At 32.5% G+C, this 18,985-nt stretch overlaps 2 protein-coding genes across 2 annotated transcripts; one reads left to right on the top strand and one right to left on the bottom strand.

Moving 5' to 3' along the window:
* Positions 1-6,347: 6,347 nt before the first annotated feature.
* On the top strand, positions 6,348-8,620 carry LOC109191422. Its single transcript, XM_019342078.1, has one exon. It carries the CDS (start codon positions 6,656-6,658, stop codon positions 8,510-8,512), a length of 1,857 nt encoding a protein of 618 aa, XP_019197623.1. The 5' UTR covers positions 6,348-6,655; the 3' UTR covers positions 8,513-8,620.
* Positions 8,621-11,196: 2,576 nt separating this feature from the next.
* Positions 11,197-15,602, bottom strand: LOC109191428 (TVP38/TMEM64 family membrane protein slr0305-like). Its single transcript, XM_019342090.1, has 9 exons — positions 15,087-15,602; positions 14,065-14,126; positions 13,879-13,933; positions 13,508-13,606; positions 13,152-13,238; positions 12,922-13,038; positions 12,003-12,095; positions 11,830-11,860; positions 11,197-11,608 (listed from the first exon to the last, which is right to left on the bottom strand). The coding sequence occupies exons 1-9, from the start codon at positions 15,180-15,182 to the stop codon at positions 11,424-11,426; spliced, it is 825 nt and encodes a 274-aa protein (XP_019197635.1). The 5' UTR covers positions 15,183-15,602; the 3' UTR covers positions 11,197-11,423.
* Positions 15,603-18,985: the final 3,383 nt, after the last annotated feature.

The raw sequence follows: 18,985 nt of genomic DNA, 5'->3' as shown, positions 1-18,985 counted from the left end.
ATCAATAGGTGTTTGTACGCTAAAGAGTTCATATTACAACTAAAATCTTAGTCATATACACAGCAAGACAAATCTAAAACTTCATACACCATAATCTCATTGCATGATGAATCCCTCTATGCTGCTACCAGTAACCTAATTGCACATGACACACTACCAATAAAAAAAAAAAAGAAAAAAAAAAAGAGAGGACATGTACTAAAGATGAAAACAATAACAATGCTACCCAAAAGAGAATTAAGAAGAATTAGAGAAATTTAAACCAAAAGTAGTATTTATTTAGATTATCGCTTTAAGACTAAGTATTTAGACTAGCGTTATTACAAAGTTGCAAATTTTTATTTTAGTGACAATTATAATCAATCTCTCATATATTATCTTGCATTTATATACTTTAAATTACTGATTTAAATAAACAAATTCAACATTTATTTACCTCTGCATGAACATCTCCTATATAATATTGCATTGATATGCTTTGAAATACTTATTTAAAAATAATTATTGGGCATTATCCCATTCGCGCAAAGCGCGTAAAAAAACTAGTTAATTTAATAAGAGTAAAATAGAGTACTAATTATGCTAACTTTGATTGGGATGGGATTCGAACCTAAGACCTTTCTTATTGAAATCAATGAGTAAGTTAACGGTGGACTAACAGAAATTAACGGATATGGTAATATTTAACGGAAAAGTTAACGGATAATCATATTCATTAAGGATAAATTTGAAAATCTAAAAGAAAAATTAAAATCTGATCAATCTGAGCCATTTATTTGATTAAAAAATTTGACCGCCATTTTTTGTACTCATTATAGGTCTAACTCTCTTGGGCTCTTATTAGTATAGTAAATAGATAGTAGATAGATACTAGATAGTAGATATACTGATTTGGTTGCTTTCAAAAAAACAAAAAATTTAGGAACGCGAAAATAGACAACTGAAAACTTGTTTTATTCTTCCCAAAAGATTGGATGTGAATTTTGAACTTTGAATTTCAATTATATCGAACCAAATATCAACCACGGATGTCAAATTGTTGGATAATCTTTTACTTTTGTTAAATAAGATTTGTTAAATAAGAGATAATAATATTTTTAGTCCCTCACTATAATACATGTATTAATTTTAGTTCTGCCGTGACGCCGTGTTACTTGTGACAGGCTAATTTATTAATTTATTTAATTTTTATTTTAATAATTTTCGTCCTGCCGTGTTACTGGTGACAAGTTAAAAGTTAATTATTTTTATGTTACTGGTGACAGGCTAATTTATTTAATTTTTATTTTAATAATTTTCGGGGAATGGAGAGTATATTTCCCAACCCGCCCCGCCCTGAAAGCTCGAACCCATAACCTCTCATGTGAGAATTCAACTTGGTGCCATTAGAGTACAAGATTCTTAGATTCTTCTATCTTATTAATTGAGACATTTGTTGAATTTTTTCACATCTTCAGATAGTCCTTGAAGAATTTGTTTACAATAATGACATTGCAATTATTTAGACTAATTTATTCCATCATTTAATCTTGTATCTCTTTCTAAAAATGGGATTGTGAATTCATCTCTTTAGATCTCTTTAATGGAAAATTTTGTTACAAAAATTCACGAAACTTGAAAATCTTTTGAGAAGATCTACGATGATGAACTTGAAATGATTGGAAAATTTTGTTTTTTTCTTTTTTTTTTGTTCGAACAACTCATAGGCATCTACTACATATTGAGGAATGATAATTTGTCCAATTCATAATTAGCATGTCATGTATGATAGGGAGAAAATGTTTTTTATTTTTTATTTTTTAATGCCTGATCCTATGCCATAACATAGATACAATAAGTAAATTTATATATTAATCACAATTTGTTCTTCTTTTTTTTTTTTTTTTTTTGTAATATTAAATACTTTCCTAGTCTAGGATGATGTCCCCAATAAGCTAGAGTTAATACCAAAGTATCTTCACTTTGTAGTAATGGATTTTGTTGGTTTCTATTTGATCATACAAATACTACTGGAATTGCATTAGTTGGTTTGAATGAATTTTTTTTAATATAAAATTTTTATTTTGCTAAGATTTTTTGGGATGTAAGGCAACATATGCTAAGAGAATTAATAAGGATATCAATCTCTATTCAATATATTTAAAAAATTTCGCTTCTAACAAATATTTTCGGCATGAACTTTATACTAGTATTCATACAAAAGTATATTTGTGTGGGGGTGGAGGAGAAGGCGGTTACGGTGTCAATTGACATCGTGCCTTTTGTACAAATTTAAAGTCAAAAGTGTGAAGATAACTTTGTGCCCAATACAAATTCAAATATTTCATCATTTACTTTGGAATGATACTGCGTATAAAAACCATAAGTGTCCATCGACACCTTATAATTTTTCATATATATATATATATATATATATATATATATATATATATATATATATATATATATATATATAGTTCAGTGTGGGTCAATTATTAATCCACTAATGCATAATCCAATATATGGTACATTATAGTTTTTATGATAATGACGGCCCAGGATGTAGGCTCTGTTTGGCAGAGCTTATTTAGGAGCTTATAGTTTATTTTAAGCTACTAATAAGCTATAAGCTCTATTTGGTAATGTTCCCAAAATAAGCTCCTAGCTTCCTAACTTTTTTTTTTCATCTTTATCCTTATTATTTTAAAGAAATGACATAATTTACCCTTCTCAATTAAAACCCTTTTCTCTTCTCCTTTAATTTATCCGCAACTTTCACCGCAAATATTATTATTATTATTATTATTATTATTATTATTAGATTTGCAACAATATTGCTACTTCATTATGAAATGTTATATTATGATTATGTTAATAGTTTTATTTCAAAATGTTAAATTTTAATATGTAAACAAACTAATTTAAATTTTATGAAGATGTCCTTTTTAGTCTTTTTACGTTTATCAGCTTATCAAAAAGCTAATTTTACCAAACACTTTCAATCATAACAGCTAGCTTAAGAGCTCTTCAATTTTCAGCTCTGAGCTTATAGCTTTTCAGTTTTCAGTTCATTTTCAGCTTTCAACTCCTAGCTTATAGCTTTTCAACTATGTTTGCCAAACAGAGCCTTAATCTACTAATATGCTATAAGTTTTGTTTGGTAATGTTCCCAAAATAAGCTTCTAGCTTAAAATAAGAGCTTATTTTGGGACGCTATCTTAGGTAGCGTTTCAAAATAAACTTATAGCTCCCTAACTTTTTTCCCATCTTTATCTTTATTATTTTAAATAAATGAAATAATTTACCCTTTCCAATTAAAACCCTTTTCTCTTCTCCTTTATCCGCTACTTTCACCGCAATTATTATTATTATTATTATTATTATTATTATTATTATTATTATTATTATTATTATTATTATTATTATTATTATTATGAGATTTGCAACAATATTGCTATTTCATTATGAGATGCTAGATCATGATTATGCTAATAGTTTTATTTCAAAATGTTAATTTTTTTTTAAAGACAAAATGTTAAATTTTAATATGTAAAGGTCAAGTTCCTATGAGAACAGATCTTCCCGTGCGGTCAGTGCGGCATACACCATTAGGTATGCATAAATGCATCACACGGTGTTCGAAAATACTAAGACTAAATGTGGATATTCTAATTAAAAAAAAAAAAAGACTAAAAGTGGACTAACACATAAATCTAGGATCAAATATGGAATTAACTTTTATTATTATTATTATTATTATTATTATTATTATTATTATTATTATTATTATTATTATAACCCAACTATTATGTAGTGTAATGACACCTCTATTACCATTACAAATGAGGAATAATAGGATTGAACCTCTATAGTGGGGCAACTACCACACACAAACGGCCTACTCTCTATATAGCAAGTTTTAATAGGTTCATTTTATTCCCTTTTTTATTTCAAATCTCAACCTATTATAACTTGTCACATCAGAATGTGACAAATTTGTGAATGATAATGTAGAGATATACGGAATATAACATTGTCCTAATAAAAATTGAAGAAATATTACATGGACTCCAAAAACCTACTCTCAATTTTTACTCTCACTTGTATTCAAATTTAATTGAAAGAAAAAAAAAATGTTCAAAAATCATTACTTCCTATTAAATTAACCAGTCAAAGCATGCTAAATCATAGAAAGTAGAAAATGATGATTGGAATTAAGAGCGTACAAGTAGAATTACTCATAAAAATAATAATCCATTTTTTAATAAATTATTATATCACACATCATCGAATATAAAATAAAATATAAAATATTTCTCTTATTTAATTGTTTGGAAAGAACAAATGTTATCGCGGCGGGTGTCGTGGAACGGCTGGAGTTTGTTGTTGGACCACGCGGATCTTGCAAAGGGACAGAAATGCCCCCACTCGGCGCTGCGTGCCAGACTGCGCCAGCCAGCCTCCTCACAGCTCCCTTTGTCGGTGCACGACTTTTCTCCATGGGTAAAACAAATATTACAAATCGCTGCAATTTTGTCCATTCTATTAACTATTTAAAAAGCTTAGAAAAATGATAAATTTTAGCCTCATAATTGTGATGTTGCGCAAGTTTAATCTTTTATTTATTTATGGTGTAAATTTAGTACTTTAAATTTGTTCATCTGACAAATATGATTCTTCATAGATCAAATTAGACACATTATTATGTTGCATATTGATTATGAATTTAGCCATTGATGCTAAATTTTCCACTTTGATAAAAATTAGGGGATTAAATGTATACTTCAAATAATTAAAAGATTAAATTTAAATTTCGGTCACAATTGTGGGATTAAAGTGCAATTTTTCTAAAAAAAAAAAAAAAAAAAAAATCTTAACACTAATAAAGTATGTAAATCTTCCGCCAAAGTATTATGGGTTTTTTTTAAAAAAAAATTATAAAAAAGAGTTAACTTCACAACAATTTTTTTTTTTTTGAGTACTACTGACTCTGCTACAATAAGGGGGCAGCTTGTGTCATTAGACCCCAAGATCTTGGCATAATAATTTAAAATGGGTTCAAACCTTTGACCATCCAAATAGATAGATATTCCGGATGTCATCACACTACGTGGTAATTGGCTTAAAACTTAAAAGTGACATTTATTTACCATAAAAATAAAAGTTAAAAGGGAAAATGGCACTTTTTGCCCTGAGTTATATACTTATAGCACTTTTTCCCTCTCAATTATTCTAAAAGTGGTGCTTTTTCCCCTTGATATATTAAATTGACATTTATATCCTTAAAGTAAACATTTTATTTATTTTACTTCTCCAACAAATTATTGCGTATACGTAGGGATGACCACCGTTCGGTTTGAACTGAACCAGACACTAAAGCAATCGAATTAAAAGTATCCGGTTATGATTCAGATCTAAAATCCAATATTTAGATGTCAATTTATTTAAATTATGTATAAAAAATTTGAATCTTGAACTATAAATCGGCGGTTCCAGATCCGGTTCGCGATTTTGAACTGTCTTCATTTTAAAATTTTAGTTTTTATTTTAAAATAGTCTAAATTCAACAATAAATGTATTTCATTTTTTTCAGTTCGGAACATGAACAATCCGTTCCGGTTCACGATTTTAATAAACTCTAAATATCGGATTTCGATTCAAAATTGTAATTAGAATATTTCGGTTTGGTTGCTATAGTGTTTGTTTGGTTTGAACCCAATTATGGTCATAATTTGTTGGAGAAAAAAAATAAATGAATTATTTATTTTAAGGGTAAATATGTCCATTTAACATTTCAGGGGGAAAAAATAGCCACTTCAATAATTCAGGGGAGAAAAATGCTATAGGTACATAACTCAGAGGGAAAAAGTGCTATTTTCCCAAGTTAAAATAACTAATCACTAATACTTAAAAGGTAAATATTATATTTTTCCCTTGAAAAAATTAATACTAATCTTTTGTAAGATTAGAAGTAATAAAACTTTTAACAAGAGTTAATACTAGATTTGGTCATCTATTATTAGGATTTCATCATTTTGGTCGTCAACTTTCAGACTTGCTTAATTTCATCCCTAATTATGTAATTGTTAACCAAAATGATCATAATTAAGACTATTTTATTTTGGATAAAAGATTATTTTAGATAAAAATTATATAGTTGGAATGAAATTGAACAAGCTTAGAAGTCGATAATCAAAATGGTGAAATCATAATAGTTGAGAGACCAAATCAAATACTCCGTATTAACTACGTATTAACTAATTAAGAATCAGATTTTATTGTTTACAAAAAAAATCAAATTTTATGATTTTTATTTATCTTCACTGTTTCAGCCTATCCCCCTTCTTTTCCTGTACTTGAAAACCTTTCCTTCTCTCTTCTTTTCGTGGTTCCATTATTGCCTCTTCTGTCGGTCCTCTTCTTCTACTTTCTTTCTCTCTGCACATTTATTCTAGTGAGAGAAGAAATTTTCAGCTCCATCATAAAGTTCCCACAACTTTCTGTGACCTTCTCTTCTCTCTCTGCTGTAAGTTCTACTCATTTATACATAGTTTTTGCTTTTGTTTTTTCTTGAAAATGTACCATCATTTTTTTTGTTGAATCTTGTTCAAACAAATTTTTGTGCTTGGACTATAGATAGCGTTTTCAAGATTTTAGTGGGGTGTACTGTGTAAGAATGTTGGGTTCAGGGATTTCTGAGAAAAATGGGAACTTTGGGTGGATATTGAGGGCAAATCCCATAGTTCAATGGTGGTTTAAGGTGTTGGTAATAGGGTTTTTTCTTGGAATGTTGATTGTGTGGGGGATTGATGGTGTCAATGTTAATGTGGGTAGCTTGCAGAAAGATTTTGGTGTTCTGAGACTCAATAGTAGCTCTGGGATATTTAGACCAACCTTCAAAGATTTTACCTTTACCAATGTTTCACTTTTACCCCATTCTCTGCTGAATCTCAGCCAAACTTTTGAGAATTTGACCCAACCCCAAGAGGATTTGGGTCCAGAAATTGTTCCAAGTGAAGTTAATTTAACTGAAAATGGAAGTATGGCTATGGTGAATTTGAGTGTGGGAGATCAAGAATTGGTAGGAACAAGTACGTTGAGTTGGATTTCAGCTGAATTAGAAGCCAACTATTCGTCGATGCTTTTCGATAGGTGGATGGCTCGAGGCGGTGAACCGTGTAGGGAGTCGAAAACTGTGGGTATAATGATTCGAGGCGTAGATGGTAGTGAGAGTAGTATCAAGTTGTCGACTGGGGATATTCACGAATTCGTTTTCCAGGCATTGGATGATTCGGGGAAGCCTCGTTGTTTAGGTGGGGATTATTTCGAGACTGATCTTTCTGGCGAGAAATGGAAGTCGAGGCCTCCAATCGAGGATTTTGGCAATGGTACCTACAAGTTTTCCCTCCAAGTCCACCCTGATTTTGCAGGGGACTACAATCTCACCATCATCCTATTGTTTCGACACTATGAAGGATTGAAATTCTCGCCTCAAAGATTCGCAGTCGATCAAGTCCTCCGTGTGATCCCCATCAAATTCAATAAATCCTCAGCGGAGTTACCAGAAATTTCACAGTGCCGAAAGTCTGATCTTGCTAGAGACGTTTGGTCGGGGCGGTGGACTCGACACGCTAAGAATGATAGCTGCCCTATTAGCAACGATGGGCGATACAGATGCCAAGAACCAAATTTCCCGTGCCAAAAACCATGGTGTGACGGTCCACTAGGTTCGCTGGAGAGCAATGGGTGGGTATACTCGACACATTGCTCGTTCAAGATGTATTCCAGTGAAGAGGCATGGAATTGTTTGAGTAACCGGTGGATCTTCTGGTGGGGCGATTCAAACCACGTTGATACCATCCGGAATATGCTTAACTTCGTTTTGGGGTTATCCGAGGTTAAGGCTGTTCCGAGAAGGTATGACATGAACATAACCAACCCCAAGAACCCATCCCAAATGGTCAGGTTTACAAGCATTTTCAACGGTCATCATAACGCAACCGCGAACTATCTGGGCTTGAATTCATTATCAAATGTAGAGTACCGGGAGCTGCTAAAAGGTTATTTCTCGGGAAATGTTGTTCCCGACACCATCATCATGAACTCGGGTTTACACGATGGAGTGTATTGGCCTAATCTGAGATCTTTCATCCAAGGTGCCGACTATGCTGCCGCCTTTTGGAGCAAGATAGTGGAAACGGTGAAGCAGCGAGGATTGGCGCCACCCGAGGTAATATATAGGACTACAATCACAACGGGTGGCTATGCCCGAAGCCTAGCCTTCAATCCTCACAAAATGGAGGCATTCAATGGGGTAGTCTTGGATAAACTGAAGGCGTACGGTGTCCTAAACCGGGTCATTGACGATTTTGACATGACCTACCCGTGGCACTACGACAACCGGTGCAATGACGGGGTCCACTACGGCCGCGCCCCGCTCAAGTACCGGTGGAGGGATGGGCAGATAGGACACCAGTACTTTGTGGACCTGATGCTGTGTCACGTGCTGCTCAACGCGCTGTGCACGAGATAGCAGCATCGGTTCCAGGCTGCGTTTATCGCGCCCCGGCAACACTGATAGGAGGGAGGGGTAATATTTTTTGGATAAATGAATACAAGGCTTGGGATCTATATATATATATATATATATATATATATATATATATATATATATACACATACATATCATTTATCTTTGTAATTTTTTGCCAAGCTATATAGTAGATCACATATATTAGTACTGTAGTAGGAGATTGTGGAATAATAATTTATCAGATGTATTCAGGCTTTCCTATTCTATTGAGGATTTTGAATTTGGACAAATGTTTCAGAGGACTAAAAGACTTCTCCAATCACCTCAACTGTTTACCATCAAACCCTAACCCTAATTTTTCATTTTTCAGAAATCACAATTCCTCAGATCAATCATTGAGAAATTGCCTGCCACCACTGGGAGAGTGATTTGTGGAAATTGGATATTTGGGTTAGGAATTGCTAGTAAATGATTGATGTGGTGAATAAGTGTTTTATGCCTTTAAAAATCAGCACGTGCCACGTGGTGGGTGCATATGGTCTCAAACAATATGGCTATGTCAACTGTTACAATCGTTTATATTATATTTTAACAAAAATACTAATTCCGGTTCGAACCTGTGACCTCTCATGAAAACTATAAGGGCTCGTTTGGTTCGCGGAAAATATTTTAAGGGAAGTAGAATTGAAATTCCATGGAAAAATAATTATTACGAAGATGAATTTCATTGTTTGGTTGGTGGAAAAAGAATTACTAGGAATACTAATTCTATTGTTTGGTTAGATTTGGAATTGTAAGGAATAACGAGTATAAAGATCTATATGTCCCTACAAATTAATAGGAGTAATATAATTAAAAAAAGAAAACAAGGGTAAAATAGGCGATCCATGAATTCCATGAACCAAACACTAGAAAGCAACATTTTACTCCACTTTAAAGAAAATATTTTCCTTTGAAAAATATTTTCCATGAACGAAACATCTCATAAAGGTGTCATTCAACTACAAGTTACTTCACACTACTTTGTAATATTTAATGCACTAACAATATATCTTTTTTATGTTGTCGCTAAAGATATCCTTAAATCATAAGACAAAATTGATAATATTTTTATTCGACTTGCTTTAAAAAATAAATAAATAAGGTGGTGGTAAATTTTTCAAATTAGAGTTCTATTGTATTTTTTATTTAAATGTTAAATGATCATAATTTTTAAAGTGATTCATTTAAAGTTACTGGCTCTATTACATTGTAATATCTGACAAAGAACCAATAACGCCTCCACTGAAGCTTGAACTCATAATCTTCCAAATGGAAGTCCAACCCGGGTACCATTAGACCACATAGTCCTGGTTATTTATTGACTTAATACTTAATTTAATCATCGATTATAGTGATTTTTTTTATTTAGTCATAAACATGTTTTTGTGCTTAATTGAGTCTTCAACTTTGATGATTTTACCTAATTGAATCCTCTGTATTGTAACTTGATAATTTCCCTTCTATTAGTCAAGGGACTATAAAATGGTCATATTGAAAGTCGATGACAAAAATTGATAAAAATCAATAGTCAAATATTATTTATGGTCCAATTGAAAGTCAAAAGATAAAAATTAGTAAATATCAATAGTCAAGGAACCATTCATAAAATTATAAAATGACCGAATATCAAATATGAGTGTATTTAGATATTCGTATCAAGAGTAAATGACATAAAATGTGTAATATTTTTGGATTAAAATATAATCCTAGAGATATGGAGTGAGGTTGAGCAAGGCAGGCGAAGATGGCAAATCAACCAATCTAATAATTTGTGAAGGAGTTTGGAATACATGGTTACAACGGCTGGAATTTAGCACAATATCACATGTTGGTTTTGCACTTTGGCAGACAAGATTACGACATGCCAATGCCACCTTAGCTTGCACTAACGTTCAAAACATGCATCCAAACAAAGAACAAGTTCAATAGTGAAGTAGTTTTTTTTTTTTTTTTATTAATTTTTTTTTTCAAGCGATGTATGGATAAGAAAATAGAAGGAAAAAAAAAAAACAAAATAAAACAAACTTGTTTTATGCGCTCAGAATACGTGTGGAGTGCACGCGCCTGGCTAGATGCATTTAGTGCGCACAACATGCACTAGAATGATGTGTTTTTAATTTTTTTTTCTTTTAGTGAACCCCACAAAAAACCATGCATTGTAATAAGAGTTCTTCACATTTCTCTCTCCTTTACTCCACTTCAACCTTGGCCTCATAAAAAAATTCCAAAAAATAACAAATGAAGATTCCCTTAGCTGGGGAATGTTTAAGGTAGTTGTTACATTCTTAATTTTATATTTTTAAGAGAAAAATGACAGTTGTGAGTTATATTGTCACTGTAGACTCAATTTCTAAGTAATATTATTTCAGTCCCTTAATTTTTTATACTCTAGCATTTTTAGTCTAATTCTGTTAGCTCTCAATAAAAAAGTGCAAAAACCCCTAATTTTGCAAGGTCAAATTTGTCATTTAAATAGTATACTGACTCGTGCTATTTTCAACTCAAAGAGTGATGATTTGGTAACACATACTAAAATGGTTATGATAAATGGCCTGTTGAATTGTAAATGGCATAAAAATTTGAAAAAATGCAATTCAAGAACTAAAAATGTTTCTTTTTAAAAAAAAAAAAAAATCACATTATCTCAAATTTGGGAGGAATGATATTCCACAAAAATACTATCCAAAAAAAAACTGTATACTGAGAAAATTGAAGAATTAGAAGCTATCCATTTCTGTCCAAGCTTAGTACATTAGTATTATCCGACTGTACAAGAGAAGAATCTCTGCATCAACACCACACGCGTATCAGAAGCTAGAAATAACCACTAACATTGCATCAGGTATAGAATTTACAGATATTACAACATTCAATTTTCATGATTATCCCGAGCATCATCTATCTTGATTATAAGCGGCTGGTTGAGATTTCCAGGAGGATCTGCCACAACGGGTAGCTCTGGTGATTCCAATATGTCATCAACATCGTCGTTTTCAGCCAATGCTTTTTCTAGCGCAGCCTTTGCTACTCTTGTAACGCATATCATTAAAACCACTGCAACGGATTCGAAGATCAGTTTCGCATTTCCAGTAGTTAGATTTAGAACAACCTAGTACTAAGTTTGATGATTGAAAGAACCACGAGAATATGCTTTAGTATCTTGAAAACTTCACTGTTTACTTGTTTTATAATATGAATCCCGGCCTGAAGACAGTTTCTGTGATTTCTAAACTCTGTTTCTACGTTATAAAACTTAGCAAAGTCTTTAGACTTACCAGACACCAGAAGGCCCAACACAATGAATACCTACACCAGAAGTAGACGCAGATATCAAAAGACTAATATGTCAAACATCAAGATTTTATGCAAGTTTTTGACCAAAAGGGTGAGAAAGTGAATGTGGTTATAACACTTCTTAAATTTAGATATGAATTTCAGCTAGTCTTACCCAACGGGTTTTTGAGAATTCACCCCACCCGTGTGTTACATCAGAAAGGTCCTTCAGAGTTGTTCCAACGTACACCAGTGCAAAAGTAATTGGCTGCAATACAAAGAATAGAACAACACATATCAGATTTAAATAGCAAACTAATTATCTGATCAGTGAAGAATCTGCATGTCAGGCGTGTTTGCAGTTTACACATAAACCAGGCCAACAATATGCAAACTGACAGGCATGAGAGCTAAAGACGACCCTGATCCCAGACAATAGTCTTATGTTACAGTAAGAATCCAAGGAAACAAAATATTTTCTCCTTATAACTCACAGATCCACTTATTTTGGTCTTAGAATTTTCACATATAACACCCACAGCTATCTCCAATCCATTATGAGTATTGGGAGTCTGGAATTCACAAGACTCCATAAAGAGACACAGCCTACTTCATATCCAGTACGTCATTCTAGCATTATTGTGGCTCATGGACTCAACAATAATATTATCCGAATCTTATACAAAGAGCCACAATTATGGAATCCCCATTCAGGATGCTTATTCCATTCTTAGCATTGGCTACAATTATGAGAGATATGCATATTTCCCAAGAAATTCCTGAGATAACATAAAATCTCATGTTCAAGTCCCAACTATATATCACCTTATGTCTTCTCATTGAAGAAAACAAGTTTCAAACATACTGAACATTTTAATCTAACAATAAATTGAAATATAGTATATCTGTATATGGCAACCAGTGTAATACTTGAGTTCAATATTATGGTATTTGCTATGGCTTACTGGATGATGAAGAAATCGTCAGGAGAGTTTTGTGCATATGGAAAATTACCAAAAAAAAAATTTCAGAAAGGGCTATATATAGAGACACACATAGAGACATGCATGCATAGAATTAGAAGGAGTGCCAACCATCATTCCCAGCCATGAAGCTAGCACATATTCCATAATGGGAACTGGTGTCACGGACAAGAGGTAGTTCAGCATGTTGAACGGAAGGAAAGGAACAAGGCGTAGCAGCAAAACAATCTGTAAATAAGACGTGAAGTTATATTACATCCACACTAATCTCCTTCAACTTTCAATAAATTACAAAGATAAACTGATAAAAGACGAACTATAAGGTCCCAACATACACTAACCTTAAAGCCAGACCTTCGAATTGCAATTGCAACTGCACGAAACTGTGGATAGTCTTTCAACTTGGAGATAACAAATGACCTCCCAATCTGTAATAACCCATTAAATAATCTGCTGAGAAGCAAACTTGCAGTAGCTGACAGCATTAAGGTTTCTCAAAGTCAAAAAGTCATGCATTAGAGAAAACAATGGGTAAATATAGAGAATAGGAAGTTTTAATGAAGTTTATTCTATAATTCAAAACAAGCATTTCACCGATCCCAGCAAAAACATCACTTCTCCAAAAATATTACTTAAACAAGGTTCTATATAGCATCTGTACCTCTATTTATTCTAGTATTTCAAGATGAATAGTTACCGTTCTTCCAAGAAGGAAAGCTGCAGCAGCACCAATTGTAGCACCAATAGAATCAGCAACAAAACCCACAGGCAACCCAAACAGATAACCACCACCTAACTGAAAGATATACCAGGTACCAGTTTGAGTTTAATTAGGAAGACAAAGATACAGGAATACTTGTGGTAAATACTCAAGAACATTTAATCTAAATTTCAAAACAGGAATTAGAAGGAAATGAAAATTACTATGGCAGTGTAAAGGAATCGGTCACAGAATACCAGTTAATCTCTATTGATGTGTACTCATGTTGTTCTTTAAAGTTTGCTAAGTCTATTGAGCTAACTGCTTTACATATAACTATTGTGGTTTTAAAAAGTATTCTAACTTACAGTAAGTACTGAAGCAGGAACTGCTAACACTGTTAGAGGAATGTATGCAACAGCCCTGAAAGATGCACAAAGCAAAGTTAACTTTAAGAAGGAAGCACTGAAAAATTCAGATAAGCCGAAAGAAACAAACAATGTTTTATCTTGGGCATGATTCATAAACAAATTGCAGATTAAAGTCATACTTACAGGACAAGAGGACCCCAAGGACCAAGATCATCTTTTACCCATATCAGGAAATCTTTTAAAATCTGCAAAAGGCAAGGTGTTCTCCGCTACATAAGAATGATAATGACTCCAATATAAATAGGCAGACAGGTGACCTAAATACTAAGCTTTTCCATTTCAAAATGTCAGCTCCAACAATTAGAAATTGGGAAAATTGTAATTTATGCCCCTCCATAATATGCCAATTATCAATGTCAGTATGTCACTCTTGAATTATTAGTGGTGTAAATGTTGCTCCTCAATTCTCAAAACGGTACATATATTGCCCCTCCCGTACCGTACGGGAGGAAAATTGAGGGGCAACATTTACACTAAGGGAGGGGCAATATATGTAACGTTTTGAAAATTGAGGGGCAACATTTACACCACTAATAATTCAGCCATTTAGGAGTGACATTGATAATTGGCTGGAGGGGCCTAAATTACAATTTTCCCTTAGAAATTCTTAACATATTACATGAAGAAAGATGAGTAAAACTTTTCCCCTCAGGAAAACCTTGATCTCTTCAAGTTCTATTATAACACACTACTTTCACAAGTCAGGTCAGACAGAGAGGAAAAGCTACCAGCCTATATCTGATTTCCTTCTGGAATAGCTTCCCTAGCAGACTAACTTCTACCAGCTTAAGTAAGATACATTGAACAAAATCACAGATTACTAGGAAATTGTGATGAGAAGAGACCATATAACACCAAGAGTGAATGCCTAAACAGCAAAATCCAAGCAATTAACAAATCAAAGTAGTTGGTATATACATAATCAGAATAATCTTAATCAAAACAGTCCAGGCTAATTCAGAAATAAACAAATATTCTGTATCATGAACAGAAATGTTTATTTAAGACTTAAGAGCTTTTAGCAGCATAAAGAGAATCCAAATTGTCGATTAAGCACAGTAAAAGAAGCATCCAGATCATAAACAGTACGATCCAAACAAGAAAACAACTCAAAATGTGCAAATCAAAAGAAAACCAAGCCGGACCTTTTCAACAGGAAGAGTGAAGCAAGCTGTGGCAATGGCGGCAATAAGCAAAAGAAGAAGGATAATTTTTAAAAGGGAGACCCTATTGAAAGCCATCGAGAGCCTCTTACGCCAAGGCCTACACTCTTCTTCGTCCTCCTGGGCCTCTCTAACAGCTTGCCTAAAACACAATCGCGGCCGCAAATTCACTCCTTCCCCTAAATTTGCCAGATTTTCAATCTGGGGAAGTGCAGAATGAAAACTAAAACAAAGATAGAACAAAATCCGAAGAATAAAATGGGAAGAAATGTTATAAATCGAAATCCATTTAGCGACAAAAAGAAAAAGGCGAAGCTATATGAAATGAGCACACGCAAGAGCCGCAGTAGAGATGATCCTTCTTGTGGTTGGCGGAAAGACGAAGAATTTGGGAGCTTGTATGCTGTACTAAAAGACAGTTTCTTACGGTAGGGGGTTCCCTTGCGGTGAAAGTGACGTAGCTAAACTCTCACAATCCGTTATCCCTGTTAGCGCCTTCCTACCAATTTCAAGACGGCACACTTCCCTAAAACCTACCAATTTTTTTGGAAGAAGTGTGAAATAACCCATCTATTATTCGCAAGTGTTTAATTAAGGAAAATACTACATGTATTTCTATTTTTTACTATAGAAAATTAGGTCTGGACCTATTACGAGAATTTAAGAGTTGAGCCTGGCCTGAAGCCTTTTTAAAAGTCTGTTTAATATGTAGGCTATTAAAAAAACTTCAAAGTAAGTTTTACTTTGAACCTATTTACAACCTATATATTAAGTCTTTTTAAAAACTTTAATAAGTATTTATAAATAATTTATAAAATATACGCCTCCATAAGGCTCGATCTCATGAGGAGAGAGATCAATACTTGTCATCTAAGTACAAGGTGCTTGGCATTTATGAAATATACCTAGCTAATACAAAATTAATATATAACTACATAAGTATATCGAAACAATGCAAACATAATAGTATAAACTTTAATAAAATATATTGATTTCTACTTTCCCATTCGTACAATAATTCTGGGTGAAAATTCTATTATAAAATTTTAAAATAGTGTAATACAATTCCCTTTGTACATCTATACTATATATAAGAATTTTAACTTCCAGCCCAATTCTTAAAAAATCTCTCTTCCCAATAAAATATATTGATTTCTACTTTCTCATTCGTACAATAATTCTGGGTGAAAATTCTATTCTAAAATTTTAAAATAGTGTAATACAATTCCCTTTGTACACCCTATACTCTATATAATAACAAAATCCTGGAATTTTAACTTCCCGCCCAATTCCTAAAAAATCTCTCTTCCCAATAAAATATATTGATTTCTACTTTTCCATTCGTACAATAATTCTGGGTTAAAGTTGTGATGTGTCAAAAGTTCGGCAAGGCATAACTTTTGACTCAGTTTTCCGTTTTGGACAAATATTTTTTTTTAATCGCGTATTTTTTCGAGATCTATCCACCGCAAACTGCCGTAGGCAGTTTGGCACACCAATTTCTAAAAACAAATGCTTTATTAAATAGTTTTTAAGAAAAAAACTATGAGAACCTTTTGTTTTATTAATGAATTTTTAAAATTTTTAATTAAAAAATTGTCCCGTGCATTATTTGATAATCTCTCTTTATAATTGGTCAAATTATTTAATTATGGTAAATTAGAGAATAATTAATGATGGTAATAGAAATCCTAGAAGAATATTAGAATTGAAGAATATTTAATTATTGTTATATTATTATTGTGACTCACGGAATACAATACAAGAATATTTAATTAGGGTTATACTATTATTGTGTGCGTCACGATCATTATATACTATCAAAACTTGAAAAGAAACTAATAATAATAATAATAATAATAATAATAATAATAATAATAATAATAATAATAATAATATAAGTGGTAAAAATAATATTTAAAATTAATTAAGTGTTAATAATAATAGTAAGAATATTAACGTAAGAATTATAACATAGAATAAATCATAATAATTAATAACTATAGTCTAGGATTAAATTTGGAATTGGCAGGAAAGATAAGCGACCTCTGGTGAAATTAACTCTTTATCGATTTAAATATTCTTAATATATTACAACAATTCCATTCAGTGCATCGCACGGGTGAAAATACTAGTAGTATTAAAACATATATAAAATAAAATAAAACAAGTCACAACTTCAACATGCTTGTTGAGCACTTGTTTAGGAATGAATTTAATTGTATTATTGATTGTCATCCTATATAATCTCATAAATAGTTAACAATCAACTCACATAATTAAGTCGTGACACTTCATTAAATATTTAATAGTAAGAACAATTAAACAATAAGAACACTTATAATAGGACTAACAAGAATGTTTATAGTTGAATCAGAATTTAGAATGCGATTTTGCAGGTGAAGGGTTAGGGTTTGATAATTATATATGTTTGGAATTATATTGTAAATATAAAAATATATTAGATATAAAATAGAATATATATATATATATATATATATATATATATATACACACACACTAACTTAATATTACAAATAAATTATATATGTGTGTGTAAATAGGCTAGGCATGTAGGCCTGAAGGCCGAGTTTGGTATAAATAGGTTTGGCCTGTTTAGTTTAATAGGCTTCAAAATGAGCTCAAGTCTGACCATTTTACTAAACAAGTCAGGCCTATGTAAGCCTTAAATAAGCCCGGCCTTAGGCCCCTATGAAGGGGTCTGGCCTATTCCCATCCCTACTCTCAACTTTTACTTTCACACACAAAATTTTGATGTAGACACTTGTATTAGGGCCCACATAAAAAAAATCGCATATCAGTGCCTGCTACATCAGTCAAATTTAGGGAGTATGATTTGAGAGTTTATATGTAGTAGAACTCTTTAATTAATCCCTGCCCTTGTTCTAAAATGAACTTTATATTGATGCGCTCATTAACTGTCACAGTTCAAAGTTTCCTGACATATTTGGTTTCAACCACTAGATTATAGGACAATTTACAGTTGGTGCACGCCTAACTAAGACTGCTGAAGCAAACAGGATAAATGAAATTCCAAATTGTGACCAGGAGCGTAAGGCCATGAATAAGTTCTGCCTTTGAGCATGTTCAGGAATTAGGCGGCGAAGAGTTTCAGGATAGATGCTAGTGAGCTTTACATCAAAGCATGAAAGGACATGGTGATAGGCATATAAATATTATACAACCATAGAAAGTTTCAGCAACCCATACTAAAGATATTGTGAGATTACTTGGGCACACAAGTAACAAGTGGGAGGCAGCAAACAATTTTCCATTTTCGGATCAGCAGCCGCAATGATGGTGGTGAGGATGAGCAGGAAGAGAGTAGCGGTTTTCTCTGACTATCTACTCTCAATGAAGGTACAAACTTTTTTTTTTTTTTTTGAAGGGATGAAGGTACAAACTTGAAATACCTACTCATAAAAAAATCTAGAATGGAACGTTGCAAGTCAATCTCCACTCCAATTCTAGTCAACAACAAACTAAGTGCAACAAACTCATCTCAACCATATGACAACTCCACATAGTACCACAGCTTATTTGGTGCACTTCAATGTCTAACTATTACTCGTCGAGATCTCTCCTTTGTCATAAAAAAATAAAAATAAAAATCAATAAAGCATAATAAAAATATAATAAATAATAAGAAAAAAAAAACGTAAAATAAACCATCAAAAGTATACATATAATAGTAATTAGGTCTAAACCATAAAAAAATTCAATTAGACACTTCAACATATGCATGCAATTGATACAATTGAACTAGTAATTGTGAAATTGATACAATTGAGCTGATTTGCTTATAAACTCCAGCTAAAAATCAGTCATAGTGACATGGAATCCTAGTTGACGCTGACATA

This window comes from Ipomoea nil, unplaced genomic scaffold (genome assembly GCF_001879475.1).
Source record: "Ipomoea nil cultivar Tokyo-kokei standard unplaced genomic scaffold, Asagao_1.1 scaffold0207, whole genome shotgun sequence".
Lineage (NCBI taxonomy): Eukaryota > Viridiplantae > Streptophyta > Magnoliopsida > Solanales > Convolvulaceae > Ipomoea > Ipomoea nil.
This window is presented reverse-complemented; position numbering and strand designations above follow the sequence as displayed.

Bases quoted from the DNA above. Each gene is read 5' to 3' on its own strand.
- LOC109191428 (XM_019342090.1), bottom strand. From the start codon at position 15,182: ATGGCTTTCAATAGGGTCTCCCTTTTAAAAATTATCCTTCTTCTTTTG. The intron at 14,127-15,086 runs GTCCGGCTTGGT...TGCCTTTTGCAG, and splicing joins TCACTCTTCCTGTTGAAAAG to ATTTTAAAAGATTTCCTGAT. The intron at 13,239-13,507 runs GTAACTATTCAT...GGGTTATTACAG, and splicing joins CTTTCCTTCTTGGAAGAACG to ATTGGGAGGTCATTTGTTAT.
- LOC109191422 (XM_019342078.1), top strand. From the start codon at position 6,656: ATGTTGGGTTCAGGGATTTCTGAGAAAAATGGGAACTTTGGGTGGATA.